At 45.7% G+C, this 27,616-nt stretch overlaps 1 protein-coding gene across 2 annotated transcripts; it reads left to right on the top strand.

Moving 5' to 3' along the window:
• The first annotated feature begins 276 nt into the window (after positions 1–276).
• Positions 277–27,616, top strand: SCNN1G (sodium channel epithelial 1 subunit gamma). 2 transcript variants are annotated; one of them, XM_037070651.1, is made up of 14 exons: positions 277–392; positions 1,974–2,082; positions 3,617–3,964; positions 5,721–6,033; positions 9,500–9,690; positions 10,414–10,517; positions 13,015–13,178; positions 21,054–21,152; positions 22,733–22,850; positions 23,393–23,471; positions 23,553–23,610; positions 23,793–23,854; positions 25,773–25,848; positions 26,164–27,616. In XM_037070651.1, the coding sequence occupies exons 3-14, from the start codon at positions 3,648–3,650 to the stop codon at positions 26,542–26,544; spliced, it is 1,962 nt and encodes a 653-aa protein (XP_036926546.1). In that variant the 5' UTR covers positions 277–392; positions 1,974–2,082; positions 3,617–3,647; the 3' UTR covers positions 26,545–27,616. The 2 variants fall into 2 exon arrangements, with proteins under 2 accessions (XP_036926546.1, XP_036926545.1); XM_037070650.1 differs by lacking the exon at positions 1,974–2,082 and having other exon boundaries at positions 305–392.

The raw sequence follows: 27,616 nt of genomic DNA, 5'->3' as shown, positions 1-27,616 counted from the left end.
AGGAGGCGCTGAGAGAAACTTGAAGACAGTGCCGCACAGACCCAGCGGAATGCAGGATGCAAGGTGGCCTCCGGGTGGCAGCAGGCACTGCACTTTGCCACCGAAAGATGCACGCAGGACGCGTCAGGGCGCAGAGTGGCCGCAGGGTGGCAGGAAACTCTGCCGCATCTTGGCGGGCTCCTGGCAGCAGAACTGCTTTGGCCGCCTGGGAAATACACCTGAGCAGGGCAGGTAGGGGCAGGCCCGCGGGTGAACCTGGGGGCGGGGCCAGGCGGGCCACTTAGGAGCCGGTGGCCACAGCTGCCCAGAGATGCTCGTGCTGTGCCCGGAGCAGAACTGAGTGTGACACGGTCTCTCACCCTCTAGCCCCTGAGCCTTCGGAAACGAGTGAGGTGAGTCCAGTAGGGTCAGGCAGCACCAGCTCGGGGTATTCAGGCGCCTGAGTGGCCACGGGATCCCTTGGCTTCCCGGACGACTCCCACGCTCTGGGTAGCTGTGAGCGCCTCAGTTCGGGGATGCCTCCAGGTAGCCGGGTTGCTGGGGCACCATCACAAGACATTTCGGTTCTAGCTCCCTGGCGTCTGCCCATGCCGTGGCCAGAAGCGCACAGCTGGCGAGAGGGGTTTCTGAGCTCGTCAGAAACTGGGACCGGGATCTGGCATTGCACCTGCCTCTCTGCCCAGCACCTGCGCAAACCCCTTCCCAGCCCAGGTTAGAGGCGCAGACTTGACCGTGTTTACTCCTTTTACCCTCTGGAGTGTTTTCTGTGGGGTGACTGCAGTTGCAGAAAGAAGCAAACACTTGACGCGGGTGGTTAAGATTCTCTCCGACCGCTTCAAGCCAGGCTGTCCATTGGCTTCAGGACAACACCTGAGGGCTCTGCTCTGGTTGGGCACCAGAGCTTGCACAGTCCCCTTGGAGGAGCTGGGGTTCCGTGCTGGTATTCGTCCCCTGCTGGTCGAATTCCCTCACTGGTATAGCAGATAGTCGAGGTAAGGGGTGGGCGAGAGTCCATCTTGAGCCAGGACCCTGGAATTTTAAAGGATCCTTTCTAACCGTGTGACCTGGGACAAGTTACCTAACCTTTCTGCACCTCAGTTTCCTCTTCTGTGAAACGGGGATAGTAGTAGTACCTTATATAATTAGAGTGAAGATTCAAGAATGTAATGTGTAAAAAGAGCTGAGTAGAATGCCTAGGGGAAGAGTAAGGGATCAATAAATGACCAATGCTATTATTGCTTCCGATAGTAGTAGTCATCATCATCATCGTAGTAGTGTTACTAGAGGACTCTGGGGTTCAAATCCCAGCTCAGCCACTCTCTAGGGTGACCTTGGGTGAGCTACTTAACCTGTCAGTGTTGGTTTTATTTATGTAATGGGGATAACCATGTTACCTGCTTCAGAGGACTGTTGTGGAAATTAAATGTGTTAATATCTGTAACGTGCTTAGAAGAGTGAGTGTTGTGTCAGGTGCAAATTCTCCCACAAAAGTGTCCTATTTAATCAAGCAGTACAACTTAATAGTAACTACAAATTTGCTCTGCTTTGAAGTTGAGATATTATTTGTGCAAACATCTATCTGTTTTTTGACGGGCAAGGTGGGTTTCTTTCTTTCCTCTGAAGTTTCACTGATATTGACAGGAGCTCCATTGGACCCAAGGTCAGTTCTGCGGAGGAGGCTAATGAGGGGATCCCAGGAGTTGTCTTCAGTGAGAAGAAGGAGTGTTGGGGACAGCTTTCAGAATCAGTTTCTGTTGAACATTCATAGAAGAGAAATATTTTATGTGGCAGGACATTGAACCTGTAACTATGTTTTTAAAATGAACTCTTACTAACTTTTTGCCTTTGGATTATAATGAGAGAGGAGGTAGAGATGGGCAATATTTTAAATGACAAAATAAATTATATTCCTCTTGCCAAGAGGCTACTAGCATAATTTTGAGGATCAGAGACTGTTTTTTTCCTGTCAGCAGGATTACGTGTATCTGTGGAGGTTTCAGAGTGGTCGGCTGCTCTGGACCTCTCACCTCTACCCCGGCACTCTAATTCCTTCACATCATAACCCTGAAACCCACGAGCATCGTAAGTGCGAAAGCCTCCCAACTTTGCCCTAGCTCCCATTTTCAGACAGTATTCCTTGGGTTTGTGGGGAAGAAAAAATAACCTTAGTCCAGAATCCTGCCTGAAGAACTTAATGGAGAAAACTAAGGTCCTTGTCCAAGATGCAGGCCTGTGGGTAGCATGGGGACTACCCTATATATCCTAGAGTATGTATTCATTTGCTTCTGTCATCAATGTAGGCATAGGACAGAATTTCCATATATCCTCCTCCTCCATACCAGTAGAAAGTGGTCACATTATCTGTCCAGCTTTTGGAAATCAAATAGCTCAAAATCTCCTCTCTTTCCTTCCCACTTTAGTCCCAGGAACAGCTAATTCACTACCTTGGGTGGGCACAACACCCAGCACAATCTCGGCCTTCACAGGCATATATCACTGTTCTAATCCAGCTCCTTCACTTGACAAGTTGTGTGATCTATGCAAGTTACTCCACTTCTCTGAGCTCCTTTTCCTTGTATGTAACATAGAGATAATAATATTATCCCTGACTCTACCTTGTTGGGTTGTTAAAACTTGTAATGAAATATATAGAGATTATGTATGTGTGTGTGTATATATATATATATATATATATATATAAACTGTGTATATTTATGAGACCTATGTATTATAATCATGAGATGGCCCTAGATACATACACATATATAAATTCATTTCTAAAAAGAATGTCACTTCATGTTGTAAACTTTCCATAATTGAGATGCATGATGTGCACTGATGAATGTGGTAATTTGCTTTCCAACACTCTCTCCCAAACAAAGCTCTTATTAAATCAAAGTGTATTCTATCTTAGAATCAAGGAACTATGGCACAGCCCCTGGTAAATATTAAGTGACCAGTAGGTGTAGGCTGTTGTTATATTATGTGCCCTAGAAACACTAAGACCTTGACTGTAAAGAGAAGAAATTAGGCAGAAATGAAACAGAAACTCTACTTTCAGTAAAACAGCCAAAGGGCTGGGAAGATAGGGTGGGGAAGTACTGAACATGATCTAAGGTGGCTGTCAGGAAATTCTCTTGGCAGATTTTTATCTGTCAGAATCAATTGCAAGATGCTTGCACTGTGCCAGACCCTAAGCTGGGCACCAGGGGGCAGGACGAGCTAGGACTGCTGCCCTCCTAGAAGTGACAAGGCACAGGGGTTAATACTAGAATTACCATTCTATAAGGTGCTGGTCCAGCCGACCAGAGGGCCCCTGCCTGAAGCACCTGGTGAAAGGTTCTTCAAACCTGTCCCGTCATTCACGGGTTAAACCTCCAGCCTCCACACGTTGGGCCTGGGGGCCACAAGTGGAGGAGGCAGCTCTTTGGCAGTTATGGTGGCCAAAAAACAAATATCCTGGAGAAGGGGCCAAGGCCTTAGAATGCGGACTGTCCAGCCCACAAAGGAAAAAAGCAAGGCGGCCTCTGAGGGCACATGGGCACTGGGCCTGCATAGACATGCCAGCAGGCCTGGGGTATGTGAGCTCACATACTGTTCTTCTCTACCCCTCCAGCCTGCCTGCCCTTCCATGTGCCATCCTTAACATGGCTGCTGGAGAGAAGATCAAAGCCAAAATCAAGAAGAATCTGCCTGTGACAGGGCCTCAGGCGCCTACCATTAAGGAGCTGATGAGGTGGTACTGTCTTAACACCAACACCCATGGCTGTCGTCGCATTGTGGTGTCCCGTGGCCGCCTCCGGCGCCTACTCTGGATCCTGTTCACGTTGACTGCTGTGGCCCTGATTTTCTGGCAATGTGCTCTCCTTGTTCTCTCCTTCTACACCGTCTCTGTCTCCATCAAAATCCACTTCCAGAAGCTGGATTTTCCTGCAGTAACCATCTGCAACATCAACCCTTACAAGTAAGAGGCAGGAGCAGGGGCTTTGTGTGGGGCCATGCCCTCTTTGGATGCCCAAGGCCCTCCTTGAAGGTGACATACTATAGCCTGCAGACATGCTTTTTAGAGATTTGAATTCATTGCCAATGTTAGTAAATTTCCCTCTCCCGGCTTCTAAATCTGTACCAAGTTTTCAGTCTATCACTATCTTCAGAGGATGGACTGGCTCAGGGAAGGCAGAGGGGAGACTGCAAGGATCAGTTTTGCTTGGAGGCTAGACCTCTGATGAGCTATCACCCCCAGCCCCTACTCTGGACACACACATATGCACACATGTGTACATGCATGCACACAGTGTAGCTTAGCTATTTCTCCTGAATTCTTCAAGCTCAAACTCTTATGCTTCTGAGATGTAAGCTCAAGAATGACTCAAAAGTGGCACCCAGGTGACTTCCAGAAACATCTCAACTGCCCCAAATCCTTACCTGGGTGAACCCAACCCCACTAATTGAAATAATTGGGCTCTGGGCAGAATCAGCCCTTGATATTGCCCTATCATCTGCCACAGGACTTGTTTTAAATGGGTTACTGGTATCCTCAGAATGATTGAAAACTGGTCTGTGAGGCAGATCAGAATCTGGCAGAGTTTGTCATAGCAGGTACAGGGTGGAGAAAAGGGAAGAACAAGGGAGGGAGACTATCAAAGGGAACTAGCTGGACCACAGTCATCAATGAGTTGATAGCAAAGCTCAAAATCCAAATGAGGTCTAAGACTCATCCTCCACCTCAGAGTCTTTCTTTTTTCTTACTCCGCCCCTTTCTTCCTTTTTTCTACCTCCCTCTCTCCCTTTTGTCCATTATTTGTTCTCTAATAATCTACAAATTGTCACACACTGTGCTAGGATCTGTGGCATAAAACTGAAGAATCTGAACACAGTCTTTGTCCTAATGGAACTGATGTTGTGCTAGAAGAGTGAAATACTAATACAATGAACACTAAAATTAAATTAAATATACAATTAATAATAGTGACCATTTAATTAAATAGGTAGACATAAAGTCATTGACTCTTCCCAATAACTCCACTTTACAGATGGGGAAATGAAACACAGAAAAGCTAAATGCCTTGTCCAAGATAATACATATGGAATCAGAATGGGGAAGTAGAACCCAGGTAGACTAGCTCTATCATGTGCACAGAGCAAGGAAGAGAGAGAGAAAGGAGAGTTAAAAGGAAGGCAAGGATCATTTGGTATTGTGAAAGATGGTGTCATTATGCTTCAGTCAGTCATCTCCTATATCATTCTTCTGTTCTTAGGGTTGTCAAGGTAAGTCACACCTCTTCCCTCCCAGCACTGACTCAAGGAGAATCAGAGGGCAAGGGCAAGGGCAACTGTGCTGGGTGGAGTTTGAGTCTGCTCCATGGGTAGACTCCCATTTAGCAGTGGCTGCATTATGGGAGGGACTTGAAGTCACCACTCCAGAAATGCTGGTCGGGGCAAACTCATCAACACATCCGAGAACAAGCAGACAGTGGTGGCAGAGGTAAAGCCACAGGAAGTCAGCCAAAAGTACACAGGAGCTGTCCCTGTTTACTTGAGATAGCTAGCAGTCACATGGAATGGGGCAAATTGTAACAGGCTTGTTGTCCCTGGCCAAGGGGACAGGAGCTGTGGGCACAAGGCTGACACATGTGGATGGAAAACAGCATGAAGAAGTACCAGCATTGTGCCAGCATTGTGCTTCCTCTCTCCCTGACTCTTCTTCCCCACCTTGGCAGGTACAGCACCGTGAGGCCCCTTCTAGCTGACTTGGAACAGGAGACCAGAGCAGCCTTGAAGACCCTGTATGGCTTCTCAGAGATCGAGTCTCATAGGAAACGCAGAGAGGCTGAGCCCTGGAGTTCAGCATGGGAGGGCACCCAACCCAAATTCCTCAACCTGATCCCACTGATGGCCTTCAGTGAGGGTGAGACCAGCAAGGCCACAGACTTCCTCACAGGGCAAAAGCGTAGAGTCAGTGGGAACATCATTCATAAGGCATCAGATGTCATGCATGTCCAAGAGTCCAAGGAGGTGGTGGGATTCCAGCTGGTAAGTATACGTGCTCATGGCTTGGGGCATGGGGTGGGCTGGAGATAGTGGGTCCAGGAAAGTTTCTCCTTTGCCATCATCCCCTTGGCCCCACTGGAGAAAACTCACCCAGTTAGGGTGAATGGGCTACAGGCAACTAAAGTAGATGCAGGCCATCATAAGCAGAAAGCAAATGTCTTGGGAGGGGATCGGCAGTTCATGGAGCTCTCTCATAGGACAGAGATTAGGGAAAATCCAGGAACTTGGTAACAAGAAATTATGGAACTTCATTTCAGATACCGCTGCTGGGTTAAATAAGCTTCAATTAATTTTAGTCTTCTTGTTAACTCTTCCATAAAGATGGTTTTACATCTCATCTTGGGACAGCTTATTGGCCAAGTCTGGGTCACCTATTGGCTCATAGAGGGTAAGGGCCTTGATAGACAGTCCTCAGAAGACTGTATCCACAGAGGAAAATGAGATTCCATCAAAGCAAAATTGGGGAACATATACCAGAAAGAAAATAAATAATCAGCAAAAACACCCAATGTTCCCAGTGTTGCTTGCCTTAATGAAGGGCTCTCACCCAATCTCTCACTTCTCCTTCTTAGTCTGATTTGAGGGGTTCAGAAGCAGACATTCACCAAAAATTAGTTCCATTACCTTCCTCGACAAGGATGGTGATGGAGCTTGAAGGAGAGCTCCATCACCATCCTTTTCTCCATGCCCCAGCCACCACTGCACAAGAACTGCATCTCTACAGTCTAGCCTTGAATGCTGATTATTGGGCCTCGTGACTCCAGTCCCAGATCCTGAAAAGAATGGCCCTGTCTCTTAATCACTGAGGCTTTTCAAATTCTTCCTGGGTCCTTTCATAAGATACGCACAGGTTCTTGATACCAAAATCAACCCTTTGATGTCTGTCATATAGGAGTTTTTAAGCCCTGCATGATGAGAGCATCTGGGATGTGCCACAAGTTCCCCATAAAACTCTCATAATATAATTGATTTTTTAAAAGTTTTTATTTATCTATCTTTAGAAGGGAAGGGAAGGAGAGGAGAGACGTTTTATCAATGTATGGTTGCCTCTCGTGAGTCCCCTGCTGGGAACTGGCCTGCAACCCAGGCATGTGCCCTGACTGGGAATAGAACCGCGGTCTCATGGTTCGCAGGCTGGCGCTCAATCCACTGAGCTACACCAGCCAGGGCTCTCATAATATAATTGATTTTAAGTATATTTTACTGATTATGCTATTACAGTTTTCCCAATTTTTCCCCTTTATACCCCCTCTGCCCTGCACCTCCCAACCCTCCAGCATTCTCCCTCCTTAGTTCATGTCCATGGGTTGCACATACAAGTTCTTTGAGTTCTCTGTTTCCTATACCATTTTTTATCTCCCCCCATCTATTTTATGCCTGCAAATTATACTTCTTATCCCCTGTACTCCCCAATTCTTCCCCTTCCCCTGCCCACTGAAAACCCTCCATGTGATGTCTATTTTGCTGATTCAGTTCCTGTTCTATTGTTTGCTTAATTTTAGTTTTTGTTGTTTTTCTCTTCTTTTTGATTCATTTGTTGATAGTTGTGTTTGTTGTCATTTTACTGTTCATTTTTTTATCTTCTTTTTCTTAGATAAGTACCTTTAACATTTCATATAATAAGGGCTTGGTGATGATTAACTCCTTTAACTTGACCTTATCTGGGAAGCACTTCCATTCTAAATGAAAGCTTTGCTGGATAGAGTAATCTTGGATGTAGGTCCTTGTCTTTCATGATTTTGAATACTTCTTTCCAGCCCCTTCTTGCCTGAAAGGTTTCTTTTGAGAAATCAGCTGATAGCCTTATGGACACCCCTTTTGAGGTAACTTTCTCCTTTCCTCTTGCTGCTTTTAAGATTCTCTATCTTTAATCTTGGGTAACTTAGTGATGATGTGCCATGGTGTGTTCCTCTTTGTGTCCAACTTCTTTGGGACCCTCCGGGCTTCCTGGACTTCCTGGAACTCTTATTTCCTTTGCCAGATTGGGGAAGTTTTTCTTCATTATTTGTTCAAAGAAGTTTTCAATTTCTTGTTGTTCTTCCTCTCCTTCTGGTACCCCAAAATTCGGATATTAGAATGTTTGAGGTTGTCCCAGATGTTCCTAAGTCTCTTCATTTTCTTTTTGAATTCTTGTTTCTTCATTCTCTTCTGATTTGATGTTTATTTCTTACTTTTGTTCCAAAACATTACTTTGAGCCCTGATTTCCTTCCTGTCACCTGGTTCCCTGAATATTTTGCTTTATTTCATTTTTGGTATCTTTCATTTGTTTTTTCATTTTTTGACTAAGCTCAATCAGTTCTGTGAGCATTTTGATTACCAGGGCTTTAAATTCTGCATCAGATAGGTTGACTATCTCCTCATCACTTAGCTCTCTTACTGAAGTTTTGCTCTGTTCTTTCATTTGAGACACATTTCTTTGTCTTGTCACACCTGTTAAGTTGTAAGGGGGCGGGGCCTTAGGTGTTCACCAGGGCAGGGCAACCCCCTCCTTGCTGTGCTGTGGAGCTGCCTGTGGGGGAGGGACTAGAGAGGGAACAATGCAGCTTGCCTGCTCAGTTCTAGCCAACTTTCCCACAAACTCTTGTGTAAGACTGGGAGTTTCTCCCACTGCAGCAACTGCCATAGTCCACAGTCAACTCTGAGTCTCAGTTTCCCATTCAGTCAGCCCCGCCTGCAAGGTCTGCTGCCTTGCTCCTGCCCTCAAGGTCCACTGCCTTGCATGGTTTCTCTCAGCTGGCCCTGCCCTTGCTGCAAGTCCACCGTGGGTTCCCATTGGTCTAGTTGTGCTGGTTGACTGTTCCTTTAATTCCTTGGTTATTGGAGTTCCATGCTGTTTGATTTTCTGGCACTTCTGGTTGTTTATTGAGTTTAGATTGGTTGTTATCCTTCTTTTGACTGTGTGAGGAAGCAAAGGTTTTCTACCTATGCCTCCATCTTGGCCAGAACTCCTTCATTATGATATAATTTAAATGCTGCTCTTGCCAACTACTGTATGAGGTGGGAAAGGGTGAAATTTTCCATCAATATTTTGTTGGTGAAGTAATGGACATACAGTGCCTCACCCAAGATCCCAGAGAGAAGCAGTGTCAGGGTCTGGGCTACACGTCAGAGTATTTGACTATGGATCCAATAGAAAATGGTGAGGGTCCTATAAGAACTCAGTAGCAATAATTAGCTGAAGCCCAGTTGTGTGGGAATCCTGAAGAAGGTGATTTTGCTTTTTGCCTGATAGGGAGTCATTTCTTCACTGACCTCCTTTTTGGTCCTTAAGGCTTAAGGATAATGTCCCTCAGCCCCCAGAGATCAGAAGAAGCCCATCCTTGCCCAGGGACCCCTTCTGTTCCCCTGAGTATTTGGTCTAGAATCTCAGTTCTTCATCCTTACAGTCCTTTTGAAGGCCAGTGATCGGGCTAATGGCTTCAGCCTTATGTCTCCTTTTATTCACAGTGTTCAAATGACACGTCTAGCTGTGCTGTCTATACCTTCAGCTCAGGAGTCAATGCCATCCAGGAGTGGTATAAGCTGCACTACATGAACATCATGGCACAGGTGCCTCTGGAGAAGAAAATCAACATGAGCTACTCTGCTGAGGAGCTTCTGGTTACCTGCTTCTTTGATGGGGTGTCCTGTGATGCCAGGTCAGGAGAGGAAGGCTGCTCTCTTAGCTCCAAGGATCAGTGGCTTTGAGCACCAGGGCCCTTGCATGTACCTGCAGCTCAGCTGTAGGTCTTGCTGAAGAATAGTGCTCTTCCCAGGGGTCCTGCCCTTTGGAAAACAGTTTACAGAGGAACTAAGCTCTAGTGTCAGTGAGGGGGGTAGAGATGGTGTAGAGTCAAAATACTCTTAATCCCATTAAATTACTCATAAACACGGAGTAGTAAATGGTGTACATAAAACCTTGTATATTGCCATCATGCACACCAATGATCGAGAACCACTGATCTAGCATGGAGGGAGGATGGGAGGGAGAAAGGTCTATGATGTGATTCCTTCTCTGAGGATCATGTCCTGGGACTGGGGATTAGAATGGAAAAATGCCAAGTGTTGGCTGAGAACTTCAAGAGTGGAGGAATTTAGGGCAGACATATGGTACAAGAAATACCAAGTTAGGATGGAGAAGGAGGTGAGAGGATTAAGAGGGAGAACAGACAGCATAGAGTAGTTCTACATCAATGTGTCAACCTGGATGAGAGGCCTTGTTTGTCATTCGTGCGAGGAGAGTTGGGGAAAGTGAGTCCTCTCGATCATCCGTTGTTCACACAAGATAGTTGGTGTGGTTAGCGCTGCCCATTCTGACTTCTGCTCCAAAGCACAAGCAATTCCCAGTACAGCCCCTTCTGAGCCATATTCTTCCTCCACAGGAACTTCACACTTTTCCACCATCCAATGTATGGGAATTGCTACACATTCAACAATAAAGAAAATGAAACTATCCACAGCACCTCCATGGGGGGCAGTGAATATGGTAAGGAAATCTGCCCTGAGGAGGTCCTGGGCAGCAAGACAATTGGGGGTGCTTGAGTCTTACAGAAATGCAGGATCTCTGCACTTGTCCAGAAACCAGGGACAGAATGTGCCCCTTTGCAGTGTTTCCATAAACATCTATGTTGGTTCCTTCTTTATTGGTATCTTTTCCCCTTTTTAATGTCTCCTCTCTACCTTTGAGAGAGCAGTATCGACATGACTGGGATTTCTTCTCCTGGGAATCCACTCTAGTTTAAGCTTTAGCTGGAGTGACCAGTGCTGGGCTGGCAGCTTCCAGATGGACTTAATCCCAGATATGCTGAATAAGAGATTAGGGAGGCAAACACTGTACCTTGAGCTTGGCTAAGATGACAGATTCTGGAGCCAAAACCCAGCTATGCCACTCACTCACCGTGTGACCCTGGACATGTTACTGCACTCATCTACAGAGTGGGGACAATAATAATACCTCTGATAGGAGGTCATTGAGAAGACTGGAAATGTGTCAGGCACTTAGAATAAGACCAGATACACACTGGGTTAGTCTGCTAGGGCTGCCACGACAAAATATTACACCTCTTTCTGGCTTGCAAGTCAGCCACCTTCTCACTGTATCCTCACATGGCCTTTCCTCTGTGGGATGCAGAGAGAGAGCTTGCTCTCGTGTCTCTTTTTCTTCTAAAATAAGATTTTATTTATTTATCTTTAGAGGGGAAGGGAAGGAGAGAGGGAGAGAAATATCAATGTATGGTTGCCTCTTGTGTGTCCCCTGCTGGGAACTGGCCTGCAACCCAGGCATGTGCCCTGACTGGGAACTGAACCTCAATCCTTTAGTTCGCAGGCCCGCACTCAATCCACTGAGCTACACCAGCCAGGGCTCTTCTTCTTATAAGGACACAGTGCTATGGGATCAGGGCCTACCCTCATGATTTCATTTAACCTTAATTACCTTCCTAAAGGCCCTAGCTCCACATATGGTCATATTGAGGGTTAGGGTTTCTGCATATAAATTTTGGGAGAATGAGACTCAATTCAGTTTGTAGCACATATAAGGGATGCAGTAAATGCTAGTTGTTGCTGTCATTACTGCTTGGCAGCTCTCTACCACTGCTGATGCTGTCACCACCACCAATAGTATCATTACTGCCTCCCATACTCCTATGTCTACTGCTCCACACCTACGTCTATAGGGAAGGCAGGAACTCAGCAGACTGGCCAGGCTTATCACCAAAAAGGAATTCTCGACAAGTCCTAAGCAAACTGAGTAAGACTGATATACAAGATCCCTAGCCTTTGTTACTGTGCAGTCTGGGTTCATACCAAGTCTGCAGGAAAGCATAATTCAGGGCACATACCTCAGTGGGAAGAAGTAGTCTGGGAACTGGGAGCAAAGACTTGCACAGCCCTGGTCTGCTCCAGGGATGACATTAAACAAATCACTTTCCCACTCTGGGCTTCAGTTCCTTTATCTACAAATTGAAGAAGTAAGAATAACTCTCAAAGTTTTCTTCTTTCATCTCAGAGGCCCTGTTCATTCACTCATTCATTTACCAAACATTGATTGAGTATCACTGTATGCCAGGCCCTCTTTCAGGTGCCAGGAAGGCAGCAGTGAACCAGACAGATACCATATCTGCTTTCAGAAAAGTTTCATTTGAATAAAGAGAGACAGATGACAAATGAATGAATAAGCACATAGACATTTTTTCAGTTATAAATCCTGATGAGTGCTATAACAGAAACAAAGTAGCAATGCTGAAGAGAGAAGCGCTGGGGTCAGGATGAGAGTTTGGTTTCAGATAAGGAAGTGCAGAAGTGGATTCTTTAAGGATGAGAAGATCCATGTCAAGGTCCACAGAAGAGTATTCTAGGCACTAACAAGTATAAGACCCTGATGTGTTCTTAAAACAGACAGAACAGTGTGCTTGGAGCTTCTGCAGGGCAGGGGAGAGTGGGCCAAGTAGGGAGAGGTGGGGGAGCAGTGACAACAAAGCCTTGACAGCCAGTTGGGCTAATGGGGGCTAATGGATTCTATTCCACAGCATTTCACCTATTGGGATGCCACTGAGAGTTTTGGGCAAGGAAGTGACCTGATTGGGCTTCTGTTTTCAAAGGAGGGGCAAGAAGTTAGTCCAGTGATCAGATACACCACCAGTGTTTCACCTCTTCACTGAGAGTTCCAGCAGCCACAGCACTGGAGGGTGCTCAGCAGAGCTCCCCACCTCATAGGACCACGTGGAGATGCATGTCTTGGGCAGAGTAACAGTTCCCTTATTCTCAGAAGAACTGTGGGACTGACACTGTTTTTGAGGCCCTATTTTGAGTAAGTCAGGCACAACTCCTCCCTTTGTAGAGCTTCCAGTCCAGCCTGGTCTACCTTTTACTTGTGGGAATGCCTGGGCCTTGATTGTGAGGTTCCCAAAGCAGTGAGAGATATAGGCTGTCCCAGGGTATGTTCTCCCAGCCTTTGACCACAATGAACCACCTTATCCTCCCAGGGTTGCAGGTCATCTTGTACATAAATGAAGAGGAATATAACCCCTTCTTGGTGTCCTCCACCGGAGCTAAGGTGATTGTCCATCGACAGGATGAATACCCCTTCATTGAGGACGTGGGCACAGAGATTGAGACAGCGATGGCCACCTCCATAGGGATGCACCTGGTGAGACAATATTCTGATTTCTGTAGACTTGGCGAGAAGCACAATTTTTTTTCAAGGACAACCAATGAGGTGCTGCTTATGGAAAAGAGTATTGGTTTCAAAAGGCAGCGTGGTCTTGTATTTTCCAATGGTTACCCCACTGGTTGTTCCAGTAGTTACTCTAAAGGCTGGCTTTGTATCTTGTGTATGGATGAACAAGAACAGGATGTTATCTAGGGAAAGAATCAAAGGAATCTCCCTGTTCCAAAGACAGACACCAGCATTTATAGAACCTGTGCTGGATGTGAGGCATCAGACACTAACTATACAACTGTCAACAATATAAACAGAGCAGGTTAACACCTTTCTTTCTGGGCCATGTAGAGGTGTGTGAGGCACGTAAGCCACTATTTAAAGGCTAGTGGAAAGTCACTGGGCAATCAAAGGTCTATCTAGCCCATCACACTTCCATCAGTTTCACCTCATTTACCAAGAACCTCTTTTCCCTGAAGTCTTTGACCTTCTCTGACCTCAGCAGGTGCTCAGAACACTCATACTTGTCAACAGGAGCACATCTAGGTGGCAGATTCCAATCCCTGAGTCAGCTGTGCCCAATGAGAGCAGAACAGCATGATAGGAAGTGTCCTTCTTGTTTGCAGGCCTGGGTCTTTTATGCTAGTGTACCCCACTCTCTCACTCACTCTGATTCTCTTTCTTTCTTGGTCTTTCTAATAGAATGACTCTTTTTTACTTTTTTATTACTGTTTACATTCAATATTACTTTATATTAGTTTTAGATATATAGCACAATAGTCAGATAATCCAGAATGACTCTTAAGAACTTATTTAAAGGGAGTATATACACAAAGTATAAAACCCAAATCATAGCAAGGAATGCACCATGCAGATGTACCTTTCTTCCACCCCCCCTCTCCTCCAGTCCCCTCCTTCTTCTCACTGTTGCTTCTGTGTCTTGGCAAAGATGTAATAGTATGTGTGTGTAGGTATAAGCATTTCTCCTTTTATGTAAATAAAAATACTGCTATACCCCATTTTTCACTTGACTATAGCTTGGCACTTGTTCCTTATCAAAACACATAGACTTGCCTCATTTTTTAAAAGATTTTATTATTTATTTTTAGAGAGAGGAGAAGGGAGGGAGAAAGAGGGGGAAGGAAACATTGATGTGAGAGAGAAACATTGATTGGTTGCCTCTTGTACTTGCCTCAAACAGAGACTGAACCCCCAACCCAGGCATGTGCTCTGACTGGGAATCAAACTAGTGAGCTTTTGCTTTGTGGAACAGTGCCCAACCCACTGAGCCAGACCAGTTAGGGCTGCTTCGTTCTTCTTAAAGACCCAAAATTCCATTGTGTGGATAAATTATTAAGCAATTCCCTCTTGATAGATATTAGGTCCTTTTCAGGCACACTGAAAGTAATAGTGTGATGTGATATGATGTGTTTTCGTCTGACTGCTTCCTAGAAGTTTGTCACAAAGTATGTGCCTATGAAGCAATCTACACTCTCCCCAGTAATGTATCAAAGTACTTGTTTTCCCACACTCTCACCAGCATGGGTATTAACCAACTTTTAATTTTTGCTAATCTGTGAATTAAAAAATGGTGTCTATTGTAATTTTAATTGACAGTCCACAGTGGCATTAGTTTTTACCTTTTTGTGGAAGGAAAATTCTCCTTGTGGACTCTCTGTTTATATCTTTTTTTATACCAACCAAATGTCCCAATTAAACTTCTTAGGTTTTACCCCTCACAAATCTGTCCTCCAGAGCAGTGATTTCCAAATCTGGTTGATCACCAGCCTCAGATCTACTTCAGAATCTCTGACAGATGAGCCTAAGGACTCATGTTTTTACCAAACTCCAGTGGTTATTCCAAGAGATAGCCAACCCAGGAACTTCAGCTTTAAAAACTTGAATGGTTCCACATGAGAGGAGAAGGAAAGTGTATTTCCCAAAACAAAAGTAAAGCTAGAATGACACAAAGGCTTTGCACAGAGGTACCTGATGGCTTCATAGTAGGTTAGAAAGTGATATGGTGGACATTGGGGCTAATATATCCATCCACTATTTATCCACTCAACCAACATTTTCTGAACCCTCCTATGTGCTAGACATTGGAACCACATCAATGCAAAGACAATTTCCCTGTCCTGTTGAAACTTAGGGTCCATCAGAAAGAACTAATAACCAACAAACAATTACACAGATGGTTAATCATAATCATCAAAAGCACTAAGAAGGAAAAAGGCAGGATTCATGGGAATACACCATGGGGATACCTGACCATGGGCTTATTTTAATGGGGGGGGGGGTGTTGGGGAGTTCCAGAAATGCTTTCCTGAGGAAGTGACATTGAAGTTGAGACAGCAGAGATCATGAGCTGAAATGGTGGTATTCCAGAGGAAATTTGTGGCATCAGTGCCTCATGGTGTCCCATTAAAGGGCAACCCTGGACAAGAGATGCCATCAGGATGGTGTTTTTGGAACCCAGCTGCGCTAAAGAGGCATGTTGTTTAGAGGCTGAGTTCCAATGTGGTAAGTTTATTCTAAGATGGGAAGTATTGTATACCATCCTAGTTGTGTGAATGCTGATTGCCCTGACCTGCTCAAACTGTGGCTCAAAAAGACTTTGTGTGGCACTACTCATTGATTCTTCTGTTCACCAGCAAACCATCAAACCCCTAGATCAGAACACTGAACATCTTAAGTCAACCCTTCCCATGCAGTTTTATTTGCATGTTGAAGAAGGCCCTTGGATTTGCAGCATTTCCTTAGTTTATCCTTTCACCCTTTCCTTGCCTTCTGCCTCTCACAGAATCTGCAGACTTTGGGGGATGGGGGCAGTTACAAGAGCTTGGAAAAATCCAAGAACCAAGAAATCCCTCTGGTTTTCTGCTCCAAGCTTAGAAATACCCAACATATTGTTAAGTAAATATCCTCTTTATCAGTCGTGGGTAAACAAAGACATGGGTGGGTTTTCTGCTATGCCTAATTTGAGATATACAAAATCAAGGCCACAGAGCAGGGTTAGTCAGCTCTAGTTCTGATTTATGAGCATTTACAATAACAAAAAAACAAAGATTACTAGGAGGTCAGTAGGGAGTCACTAAGACTAAGTCCAAACAAACTAGACTTCCTTCCTTTCTTATTGGTGTTTCATTTATTTGTTTGCCTGATGGGCATGTTAAGCTGGTAGACTCAGTAGTTGGTTAAGCAGTGAGTTAACAAAATTTCCTTCATTCACTGAGGGCCTGCTCGTCCAGAGCATTGTATATTCAGAGATGACTACATCAGAAGAACATCTACCTTCAAAGATACAACACACCCTTACAATGCAGTTCTTTGCTCTGTGGCAACAGAAACCTTCTCTGTCTTCTTTGTTCCCAGGCACAGTTCTCAGAAGATAGTAGATCCTCAGTAAGTACTGTTAGCTGGATAGATGTCTGGAAGCCCAGACAGAAGCTGATGGTGAAGGCTTTCTAGATGATGGGTTCTTGAAGGACAAGTGTCAGACAAACACTGTCAAAGAAGGATAGTCCAAATGGCATGGCTGTTGCAAAGTGGTCACAGAAGGGATTTTAAGCTGAGTGGTGAAACCTTTTGAAAAATCACCTTGGCTGACTATAATCAAAATATTGGAGGCAGAACATTTGCAGTAATTCTAGAAAGAAATGATACATAGTTGAGGGAATGGCTGTGGGAATGAGCCAAAGTAAATGGATTTGAGAGAGATTACATCATGGAAGCAACAGAGTTTGACAACCAAGGTCAACAAGGAAGGGTCAGGGAAAGTTAGATTGATACTCAGGTTCTGACTTGGACAGTGGGGTGGATGGTGGTGCCAGGTTCAGAATTAGGGAATACAGGAGGAGGGGTAAGTTTTAGGGGAGAAGATGGTGGATCCACTTCCTAAATGTCCAGTAAATAGATACTATGAACCTAGAGCTCAGGAGAAAATCAGTGGGGGCCAAGGAAAGTGGGTAAGGTAGCGTCATTCTATACTTGAGCTCAGGACCCTAGAGAGAATGCAACGGTTTAAGGTGTGAACAGAAATAAAATGGTGAAATAGAGACAGAGAAGTAGGAGCAGAAACTGAGAGTTGGCATCAGATAAATATAGGAACAAAGTTTCAAAGAAGGTGTCAACCAAAGGGCCAAGTGCAATTGAGAGGTCAAGCAAGATAAAGGGCAAAACGTGTTGTTTTCTAGGTTTAGCAACCAAGGGTTCACCAGTGTTCTTTGCCAGAGAAATTGTCAGTGGAAGGAGTGGAATAGAAACCCAAATACAATGGGTTGAATCATACATAGGAGACCAGGAAGCAGGCAAAATTGGACAACTGTCCTGAGGGTGTGGGGCCAGCCCTGGAGGGGGGAAATTTCACTGTCATTGTAAACCTCAGTGTACACTTCTTTTCACAAGTGCATGTGCAATATGGATTAAGAGCTCGGAGTCCAGACCCAGAGAGCTGAGGTTCAAACATCAGCTTTGCACTTTGGTTGTTTAATCTCTGTGTCTCAGTTACCTTATCTGTAAAATGGGAAAGAAATGTTACTTCATAGGCTGGTGAGAATTCAGTGAGTTGATTTGCGTGAAGTATTTAGAATACTGCTTGGCATGTGCTCCTTAAATATTGACTATTATTTACATTTTTTTAAAGAAAAGGGATGTGGAGAAAAAAAGAGGGGCTGGGGAAGTTTTTCCTTGTCCTTGGGGAATCTTCCCTCCTTTATGAGTGAGACACGATCTTTTTCATATGTAGAAAGAGCACTAATTATTTTCCATTTGTGATGCAAATATCTCCAAGTTTGTTCTTTCCTTTTAGTTTTCTCTAGGCTACTTTTTCACATACAGAAACATCAAATGTTTACATACTCAGACATTTACGTTAATATTCATGGTTATGGAAGATTTTCCCTCCTTGAGATCAGATACTGAGCTGAATTCCCTTCCAGTTATTTTATTATTTCATTTCCTAGTTGGACCCACTAGAATTTTTTTCTTCAGGAGGTGAAATGGTGATAGAATTTACTTCCTTCAAATAGTTAATAGTCCTCACTTCATATATTAATTCTTTTCTTCTCCATTGATTAAAAGTGTAAGCTTTATCATACACAAATAACTTTTATAATTTATTGCAATATAAAAGCAGAACAAAAGAAAAAAGGGTCAAACCACCCATAATGCCATCTTGGGTATCCTGCTGCCACCTGGTTTTTCCCTGGCACAGCTCATAGCTTTAAAGGCCTGAGCTGAAGACCCCTGTGTAGCTGCCTCCTCCCCCAGCGTTCCCAGGAGGAAGCCATAGGACCTAGTATGATAAAGATGGGTCCTGTTTCCCACATATGAGTGTGTGCACACACATTCAGCAACACCTACACATACTTGTGTGTGCACATACACACATGCTCCTACACATACACAAGTATGCCCAGACATTCATGCATACTTACCTATATATATATACATAACTTGAACCCATTCACACACACACACACACCCAGTCTCATTTCTGTGTCTATCCCTAAAACACAAGCCACAATGTACCCCTACCCCCCAACCACAGGGCAGCACTTCTAGAAAGCTGACAGTGGGGTGTGTGGGGGGAAGAGGGAAAGTGAAAGGGAGGGAAGATGAGAGGGAAAGTGCTCTCAGTCCAAGTTCATCCACCTGAGGCTTTGAGAAGCTAAAAACCTCTATGCCACTCTGAAAAGTTCATTTGCCCTGTTGCTTCTGAAGCAACCTGAATAACCCAGGCACTCTGAATTTAATAAACATCATTACAGAGTAAAAGAACACTGAACACCCAAAAAGCATAAAGATCAAAAGATAGTATCTCACCGCAATTGGTTTCCTAGAAGTGGCCCCTGGATTGGTTCTCCAAGTGGAAGGAGCCCCAGCCACCTTTGCTGGCTGTATATGGCTTACCTGAGTGGACAGACCCTATCACCTTGATGCCCCCCTACGTGGGCAGAGCTCATAACTGTCACTCTAGACTCTCAGGACAGCTGGCACAGCTCCATAGGCCTTGGAGGCTCCAAGGACATCTGCCCAAGGAGGCTGATACTTGGAGAAGCTTGGAGGGTGGCACTGAATTGAGATGCCCTCACTGCTGGGCATCTCTATTCCCAGTGCCCAGCCCAGTCCTGGCATGTACTAGAGGCCCTGAATCTGTTTGCTCCCCAGCTATTAGAGGAATGAAGTAAGTGTGTTTGTTCTGTACTGACCCGGAAAGACGCTCACCCTTTATTGTTAATGAGAAGGAAAGACTACAGGGCAGAGGGAATGTCTGCCTGTCTGTCTGTCTGTCTGTCTGAGATCAGGATCTGATCTGTTGGAGTAGGTCCCCTGGAAAAGAGAGGAGGGGGACCTACTCTCAATGGGGACCTACCCCATTGTATTTTCAGCTGGCTACTTTGCCCTTCATTTGCTTCTGCTGTCAAAATGTTTTTACATGAACACTGTAGGTTGCTCCTGAGGTACCTGCTATTACTTGAGGGAGACTACTGGGTTGGGCTAGCAGATGAATTACAATACAAACAGAAAGAGATTCTTGCCTCAAAATTCTTGGTTCCTTTTCCCCTCCAATTATCTTTCTCTGTATGCAGGCACTCTTTAAACAAAAAAGAATTTTCTTCCCTCCCACAAATCTGTTACCCATTTTCTCTTTATCCCCACTCCCACTCTTAGGGGAAAAAAAAACTGTATGCACACACACACACCCTGGAACCTAAGTATAACCAGGTCACAATTTATAGTACATTATTGCTCCCCCTTGGGAGACAATATCATTATTTTTCCCCCTTAGTTGGACTGTCTAGATTGTTTATTTGCAGTGACAAATATTAAGCTACAGCCAAATTTAGTAAACCACAATAAAATATAATTTAATAGGGCTTGGGAACTCTAATGATGTTCTAACCTCCTCTGATCAGGGTATCCTTCCACTCACTCTGTTGGGCATCCGTGGCTCTGTCTGAGAAAGTAAATTTCCCCAAGTTAGTTTCTGGAGCCAGAAGACAAGGGGTAGGAAATGGTTCCTTTACTGGGGTGAAGTCCCATGCAGCACACAGTCACTGCTCATTTTTCTAACCCCTCCTTCTCCTCCCCAAAGATTCCCCAGTGGATCACTACCATTCTGAAACCAATCCATGTTTCTCAGCGTGGCACAGGAGACAGCGTGATTTGGCCTTGGCCTCCTTCTCTGCCTTCATCTCTAGCAATTTCTCTCTGCTTTATCAATGTTCCAGCCACCTTGGCAGTCTCTATCCCTTGCTGCTCCCTCTACCTAAACCTCTTCCTCCATTTCTTGGCACGTCCAGCTCTTTCTTCCATTCCATATGGAGCCAATGTGTTCCCACTTTTTACAGATTTTTGTTTATTTATTTTTAGAAAGGGGAGAAGAGAGGGAGAGAAACATTGATGTGCAAGAGAAATATTGATGGATCACCTCTTGCACACCCCAAACAGAGATCAAGCCCACAACCCAGGAATTGAACCAGCGACCTTTGCTTTGTAAAAGTCACCCAACCAACTGAGCCACACCAGTCTGGCCCAGTATCCCTTTCTTGGAGACATCCTCCCTAATCACTCCAACCCCTCCAGTCTCTCTACCCAGACTCATTGATCACTATCCAAAACTATCATATTTACTTGAGTTTTTGACCATCTGCCTACCCCACCAGAATGTAAGTTCCATAAGAACAGGGAACTTATCTGCTTAGATCATTGTCGATTCCACAGTGCCCAGTAGATGCTCAATAAATGGTTGTTAAGTGAATGCCTTTTCAGTTCCCAGGGGCTGTTAGCAATGCCCACCCCTTCCCTGATCTGGGTCCTGTGGGAGGCAGGGCTGAATGTGTGCTATTGTGATTACAGACCGAGTCCTTCAAGCTGGGTGAGCCTTACAGCCAGTGCACAGAGGACGGCAGTGATGTGCCCATCAAGAACATCTACAATGCTGTCTACTCCCTCCAGGTATGAGCTGGAGGGGACATCCAGCCCTGGGTTGTGGGCTGGATCCAGAAGACAAAGTTATATATAAGCTGGGGTGTGTCTGGGACCAGGAACTGTGTGAGAATCCTTGGGGTTCATCCAAACACCTCAGAACAAATGATGCTGGCTGGTTCCAGTTCCCTTCAATCTGTCTGTAACCAGAGCTTAATTGACTCATTGAGGTTTGCATGGAACACAATGCACAGCTGAGTCAGGCCCACTTCCTGTAAAGGGTCTTGGCGAATGAGGGACGACAGTCTGAGAGAAGCAATGGCCGAGGGCTCTTGAGTTTGGCTTCCAGGCCCACTTGTGCCCCTCATTCACTGGTGGCCTTGGGCAAGTTGCGCCATCTGCCACAACCATAGGAGAGGTTGGATTGGATTGGAGGCTGCTAATTGGCAACCCCAAGACCAGCTCCAGGCTGCACACCTGTTTTTTCTGGCCTGGATGTTGTTTAAAAGTCAGGGAATTTCATAAGAAAATAAAAATTCCCAGCTTCTCCTGAAAAACAAGATTGGGGCTCTATTCCTGCAGGGTAAATAGTGGGTGTGGATAAGGCATGTGTTCTGTGGTTCTCCACAGTCTGCACCAGCCCTGGTACATGATCTACATTATTAGCCCCTATCAATGTTTGAGTTTTCAACCCTTGAGTGTGATCATCTCCTATGCTTTGTCTCACATTCTGAGTCTGCAGTTTACTGCCCATGGGGGTACTCGTAGAGTCAACAAAAATTATCCCAGCACTATAAAAGAACCAGACAGCTCTCTGTGCTAAATCCTCTTGCTTACATCAGAGCTGAGCTAAGAAGTGGTGGAGACACTAAGTGAAAGGAAACTGTTAGAGAATGTCTGCTTGGAGAAATAGAAATACAATCAAACTGATTTCAAGACAAAAAAAAAACAAACAAACAACCAAAAATAAAAGTAAAAAAGTTCAACTCATTTGAAAGACACTCCTGGATATTATCTAATGAGAGGCTACCATGTACACATACTTTACATATTTCAATTCATTCCATGCTCAAAGATGAAGAAACCAAAACACCAGAGAGGTTCAGTAACTTGCCTGAGGTCACACAGCTAGGAGGTGGCATTTGAACTTGAGTAGCCTTCCTTCAGAACCCCTGCCACTAACTTTTATGCTCTGAGATTCATGAATGTTGTGGTAGCTTTTGACTTCCAAGGACCCAGCATACAGGGCTTGGACCTGAGGATGGGAAAGCTGGGACTGTGTTCCCCTCTGCTTCCTGGTATCTGCTCCTATTTTCCATTTACCTCTTGGCTTGGTGCTCGCATGATGGGGAATGGCCATCCCAGCTCCAGCTTCATCTGAGCCTGATCTCCACTTCTCTATTAGTCTAAATTCTCAATGCATTTTCTACTTTGGCCCCTTTAGAGTCAGGGGACATCCCTGGCCCAATTGACTGTAACCTGAGGGGCACATTTATGTGGTCTTCCAAGGTCAGAGGGAGGCTGGCCCTCTGGATGAGGCCCATGTGGGCAGGGGCTCCCTGGTGTCTGTGTGTGAGAGAGTTAAGGGAATCACTGGTTTCCTCTTTCAGATCTGCCTCCACTCATGCTTCCAGACTAAGATGGTGGAAAGCTGTGGATGTGCCCAGTACAGCCAGCCTCTGCCTCCAGCAGCCAATTACTGTAACTACCAGCAGCACCCCAACTGGAGTGAGTGAGACCCACCCTAACCCTGCATAGCCCATCAGCTGGGTCAGCTCAGCTCCTGCACTAGCCTGTGCTCAGGTGCTCCCAGGCCCCTGCCTCGGTGGACTTTTTTCTGAGGGAAGTATTGATAGAGAGATGTTACCCAGAGTTTTACTCCTGTCATCCAGCCTGGCTTGAACGATACTTTCAAATTAGGGACCAAGTGCTACAGCCCAGCCTGTGCTAACAGCTTGAGCACCTCTGTCAACTCCAGGTGGCAAGAACTATTGATAGATAGTATTCTTTCATAGAGGCTCAGAAAGGTTAAGCAATGTGCCCAAAGTCACACAGCTAAGGAGTAACAGAGCCCAAATCAAGGGCTGCCAACCCCCTCATCTCATGTTCCTAAGTACTGCAACATCACAAAGCAGCATTTGTTTCTGGGAAGCAGGGTTTGTAGAGAATAGCAGGAAAAATTACCAGGAGACCATGGGGGCACCACTGGGGGCCCCCAGGAAGGGCTCTATGGCCCTAATGCTTATGCTGCCTTCTGCCTTGTTGCTCAGTGTACTGCTACTATGAACTGCACCAGGCTTTTGTCCGGGAACAACTAGGCTGCCAGTCCGAGTGCCGGGAAGCCTGCAGGTGAGTGCTCTGGGGGAATGAAATGAGCAGGACTAGGCTGGCCTAGGCCAGCCACACTCACTCTATGCCCTCCTCCCTTAGCTTCAAGGAGTGGACACTGACCACCAGCCTGGCGCAGTGGCCATCTGTGGTTTCTGAGGTCAGTTCTTCTCCCTTCTCTTCCCCCTGGAGCTCCTTAGCCTGGAGCCTGATGCCTGGTTGGATCATCTGGCATTGTGGGTAATGGTGGGAGGGGGCAAAAGGGAGGGGAGGCCTAGGTTGGGGGTGCATCTGGCCAGTGTAAGGGTATTCCCCAGATCCCACTTTCTTTCTCTGTCACAGAAGTGGCTGCTGCGCATTCTCACCTGGGACCAAGGCCAGCAAATAAAGGGGAAACTCAATAAGTAAGTTGACCTCCACCCTGTTTCCTCTGCCTCGGCCTCCTCACTTGCTTCATCATTGCTAGACCCTCTCCTTTTCATTTACTCATTCCTTTACCCAACAGATATATATTGAGCTTTTATCATGAGCCAGGCCCTGCTCTAGGCTTGGGCCTCTCAAATGCTTTCACCACAATGCACAGTATGAAAATACTTTTCCATGTGACCCATCGAATATGTAACCGAGATGTAAGGCTCATGAAACAGCACTGGGGCAGGTTTTCAGATGGTGCCTACTAGTAAAGCCAAACCAATTACTTTTGCTCATTCCAATTGCTTAGAGCCCAGTTCAGAACTGATTAGTGCTCATATCAGTTCCTAAAAAATTTGAATATCTCTTTGGTTGCAATCTGATACTTTCTATTCCATTTCACTTGGTGAAAGGCATGGGTCATGGCCCAGTAAATTTATTTCATGACTTCCTGATACATCTTGACCTAGTTGGAAAAATACTCCACTTCTAATTTCACTTGAATTTTCCACATTGAAATCCACTTACAAGGAGATTTTAGCAAAAATCAGCCAGGCCACTTTTCGGGGACCTCAGCAGATGGAAACAAAGGTTAGGTGGTGGGGTTTGCATATGAACTTACATCTCTATGGGCCATTCCATCTCAGTAGTGCCCAGCACCAGGCCTAGCCCAGCAGGAGCCAATCTGGCCTCCAACATGTACTAAATATTTTGTGCCAGGTGCTTTGTGAGTGCTGTGTACAATGATGATGAACAGACACAACCCCTGCCCCCAAGACGCTTATAATCAAACATTGCAAACTGATGACTCCTGAGGCTAAATCTAGCTCCATAAAAGTAACCCATAACTTCCAGCTTTTCTTGGAAAGTCAAAGGTTCTGGCAACAGCAAACCTCCATTCTTGCATAGCACCAAAGCACTTAGTAATAGCTGCTCTTCTGAAATACATTTGAACTTTCCAGCTTGCTACAGTCCTATCAGGAGGCAATTCAGTACAGCAGTTAAGAGCACGGACTTTGAAGTCAGATCTCTGTACGTTTGAACACTGGCTGTGCCAGTTATGAGCTGTGTTGCTTTTACTTTAAAAAAAAAATATATATATATATACACACATTTATTTATTTATTTATTTATTTTTTTATTTAGAGGGAAGGGAGGGAGAAAGAGAGGGAGAGAAAGTCAGCATGAGAAAGAAACATTGATCAGTTTCCTCCCACACAGGCCCTGACCAGATACTGAACCCACAATACAGGCATGTACCCTGACTGGGAATCCAACTGGCAACATTTCTCTCTATGGGATGATGCCCAACCAACTGAGTTACAGCAGTCAAGGCAAACTGTGTCATCTTGACCAAATTGCCTACCGATTCATGTCTTAGTTCTACATCTACAAAATGGGGATGATTAAAGCAGCCTACTTCATAAGGTTGTAAGAATTAAATGAGTTAATTCACACAAGGTTCTTGGAATAGTGCTTAGCAACACAGGAAGTGCCCAATAAATATTAGCTGCTATAATAGTTATTATCATTATTACCTTATACCCACCCTACCTCACTCATTTACATTACCTGCCTATCTCCTGAGATTGCAATCAAATAATCACAAATGTCAAAGCTCCATGAAGAACAGGGTGCTATGAGAGTCTACTTGGGTGGACTGACTTAGTCAGGAGGTTGGGAAATGGTTTTTGAGTAATGAATGATCTAAACAACCAGGCCCAGGCTGGAGATGTGCTCTGGGTACAGAAGGAGCCCTGTGGTCCAGGGTCTGAGATTCCTATGGAGCTCAAAGCCTGGGTCGTGCTGCAGGCTAGGCAGGAAGGAGGTAGCCGTGCTGAAGAGTTGGTCACCTGGTAAAATGCAAAGGCGCCCAACTCACATTGGCCCTGCCTGTTGGAATTTCTGCAGGACAGACTTGGCTAAGCTCTTGATATTCTACAAAGACCTGAACCAGAGATCCATCATGGAAAGCCCTGCCAACAGTGTGAGTAGCTCCCTCCTGGGACTTGTCCTGGGCCTGTGAGGGTGCCCATCTGCCAGGCCTCAGGGAGCTGAGTCCTATCACAGGGGTTCAACTGAGCTAGAAGGGACACCATAGGCCAACTGGGCCTATGGTGATCCATTGATCCAGGCCTTGGATCAATGCAGGCAGAGGAAGAGGGACAGGAAGGCTGCCCACTCTTTCCATCAAACCTGTTCAGGGACAGGGCAAGCCAGTTTTCTCTTGGGGATTGGGGTCCCTGCATGAGGCCAACTAGGGTGGGTCTGTCTTGATGGTGTGGCTTGGCCTTTCTTACAGGTTGAGATGCTTCTGTCCAATTTTGGTGGCCAGCTGGGCCTGTGGATGAGCTGCTCTGTAGTCTGCATCATTGAGATTATCGAGGTCTTCTTCATTGACTCTCTCTCTATCATTGCCCGCCACCAGTGGCAGAAAGCCAAAAGGTGGTGGGCCCACAGGCAGGCACCCACCTGCCCTGAAACTCCTGCAAGCCTTCAGGGCCAGGATAACCCAGTCCTGGATATAGACGATGACCTGCCCACTTTCACCTCTGCTTTGAGCTTGCCTCCAGCCCCAGGGGCTCAGGTGCCTGGCACACCACCCCCCAGATATAATACCTTACGCTTGGAGAGGGCTTTCTCCAACCAACTTACAGACACCCAGGTACCAGCTGAGTCCTGAGGCAGGATGAGGAAGAGAGATCTAGCCAGGACCACCAACCATGGGCTGAGAACTTGGACGCTATCTCCTGCACACAGAGGTGACCCTCTGCACCCACTCTGCCTTTTCAGAGACATTGACTATAAGTCTGCTTTGAACAACGAGACGGTGCCTGAGCATATGCAGAAGACCCACTGGGCCCTGCCCACCAACATTCAGAGCCATCTCGATGAGACAGATCCTGCAGCCCAAACCCTTAGCCCATGCGCTCAGAGAGAGACGGGGCCCAGGAAGTGGTGCCTGATAGAGTTCTTGACCAGAACTTCAGAAAGGCTCCAAAGCCTCCAGTCAGGTTGGGGTCCAAGGACAGGACCTTGGGTTGAAGGCCTGACAGTGCTGGCTGGTGCTAGGATAGGAGGAAGCTCCAACCCCACTGAAACAGTTTGTGAATGAACTGTTTTTAGTCACTGACACAGGGGCAATGTCTCCTCTGTGCCCTCAGGCTGGGACCTGGCCTGAGGTCCTCACAGTGTGTAGGAGAGAAAACGTGCTTCAGGGGAGGCCTGGGGATGTGACAGGAGGCCCTCATTCTGGGAGGGGTGGCGGGACCATGTTCTGGGCAGCTAAGCTAGTGCCTTGGACCCCTTTCCCAAGCAGAGAGGAGCTAGTTAATGGGCTTTGCTGGACACTCCTCTCCAGTGGTAGTCCAAGACATAAAGAATATGTTCTGACGAACTGCTCTTCCTCTAACACACTCCTCCATTGACAAGCCAACCATGAAAGACAGCCCACTCAGTCCCATAGTCACGCCCTCCAACGTGATAATAGCTAATGTATTAAGCACAGAGTAGGTGTTCAATGTCATCACAAGAACAGTGTACTGGGTGCTGTTCTAAGCTCTTACAGAGTTTAGCATTGGGGATGACAAACTATGACCCTCAGGCCAAATCCTGTTTGGGCTTGTGACCAAGAATGGGGTTTTTCTCCCTCCACTTCTCAATGATTAAAAAATATTAGAAGAACGTTTGTCACTCATGTAAATTCTACGAGATTCAAATTTCAGTATCTATGAATAAAATGTTATTGGAATACA

This window comes from Sturnira hondurensis, unplaced genomic scaffold, assembly GCF_014824575.4.
Source record: "Sturnira hondurensis isolate 20B ecotype Veracruz unplaced genomic scaffold, ASM1482457v3 Scaffold0018877, whole genome shotgun sequence".
Taxonomy (NCBI): domain Eukaryota; kingdom Metazoa; phylum Chordata; class Mammalia; order Chiroptera; family Phyllostomidae; genus Sturnira; species Sturnira hondurensis.
The sequence above is the reverse complement of the archived record's forward strand: the minus strand, read 5'-3'. Positions and strand labels throughout refer to the sequence as shown.

What these genes read in the sequence shown, in the direction of transcription:
- SCNN1G (XM_037070651.1), top strand. Translation starts at nt 3,648, where the DNA reads ATGGCTGCTGGAGAGAAGATCAAAGCCAAAATCAAGAAGAATCTGCCT. An exon ending in CATGGGGGGCAGTGAATATG is followed by an intron (nt 10,518 to 13,014) that starts GTAAGGAAATCT and finishes TTATCCTCCCAG; the next exon opens with GGTTGCAGGTCATCTTGTAC. An exon ending in TGGAAAGCCCTGCCAACAGT is followed by an intron (nt 25,849 to 26,163) that starts GTGAGTAGCTCC and finishes CCTTTCTTACAG; the next exon opens with GTTGAGATGCTTCTGTCCAA.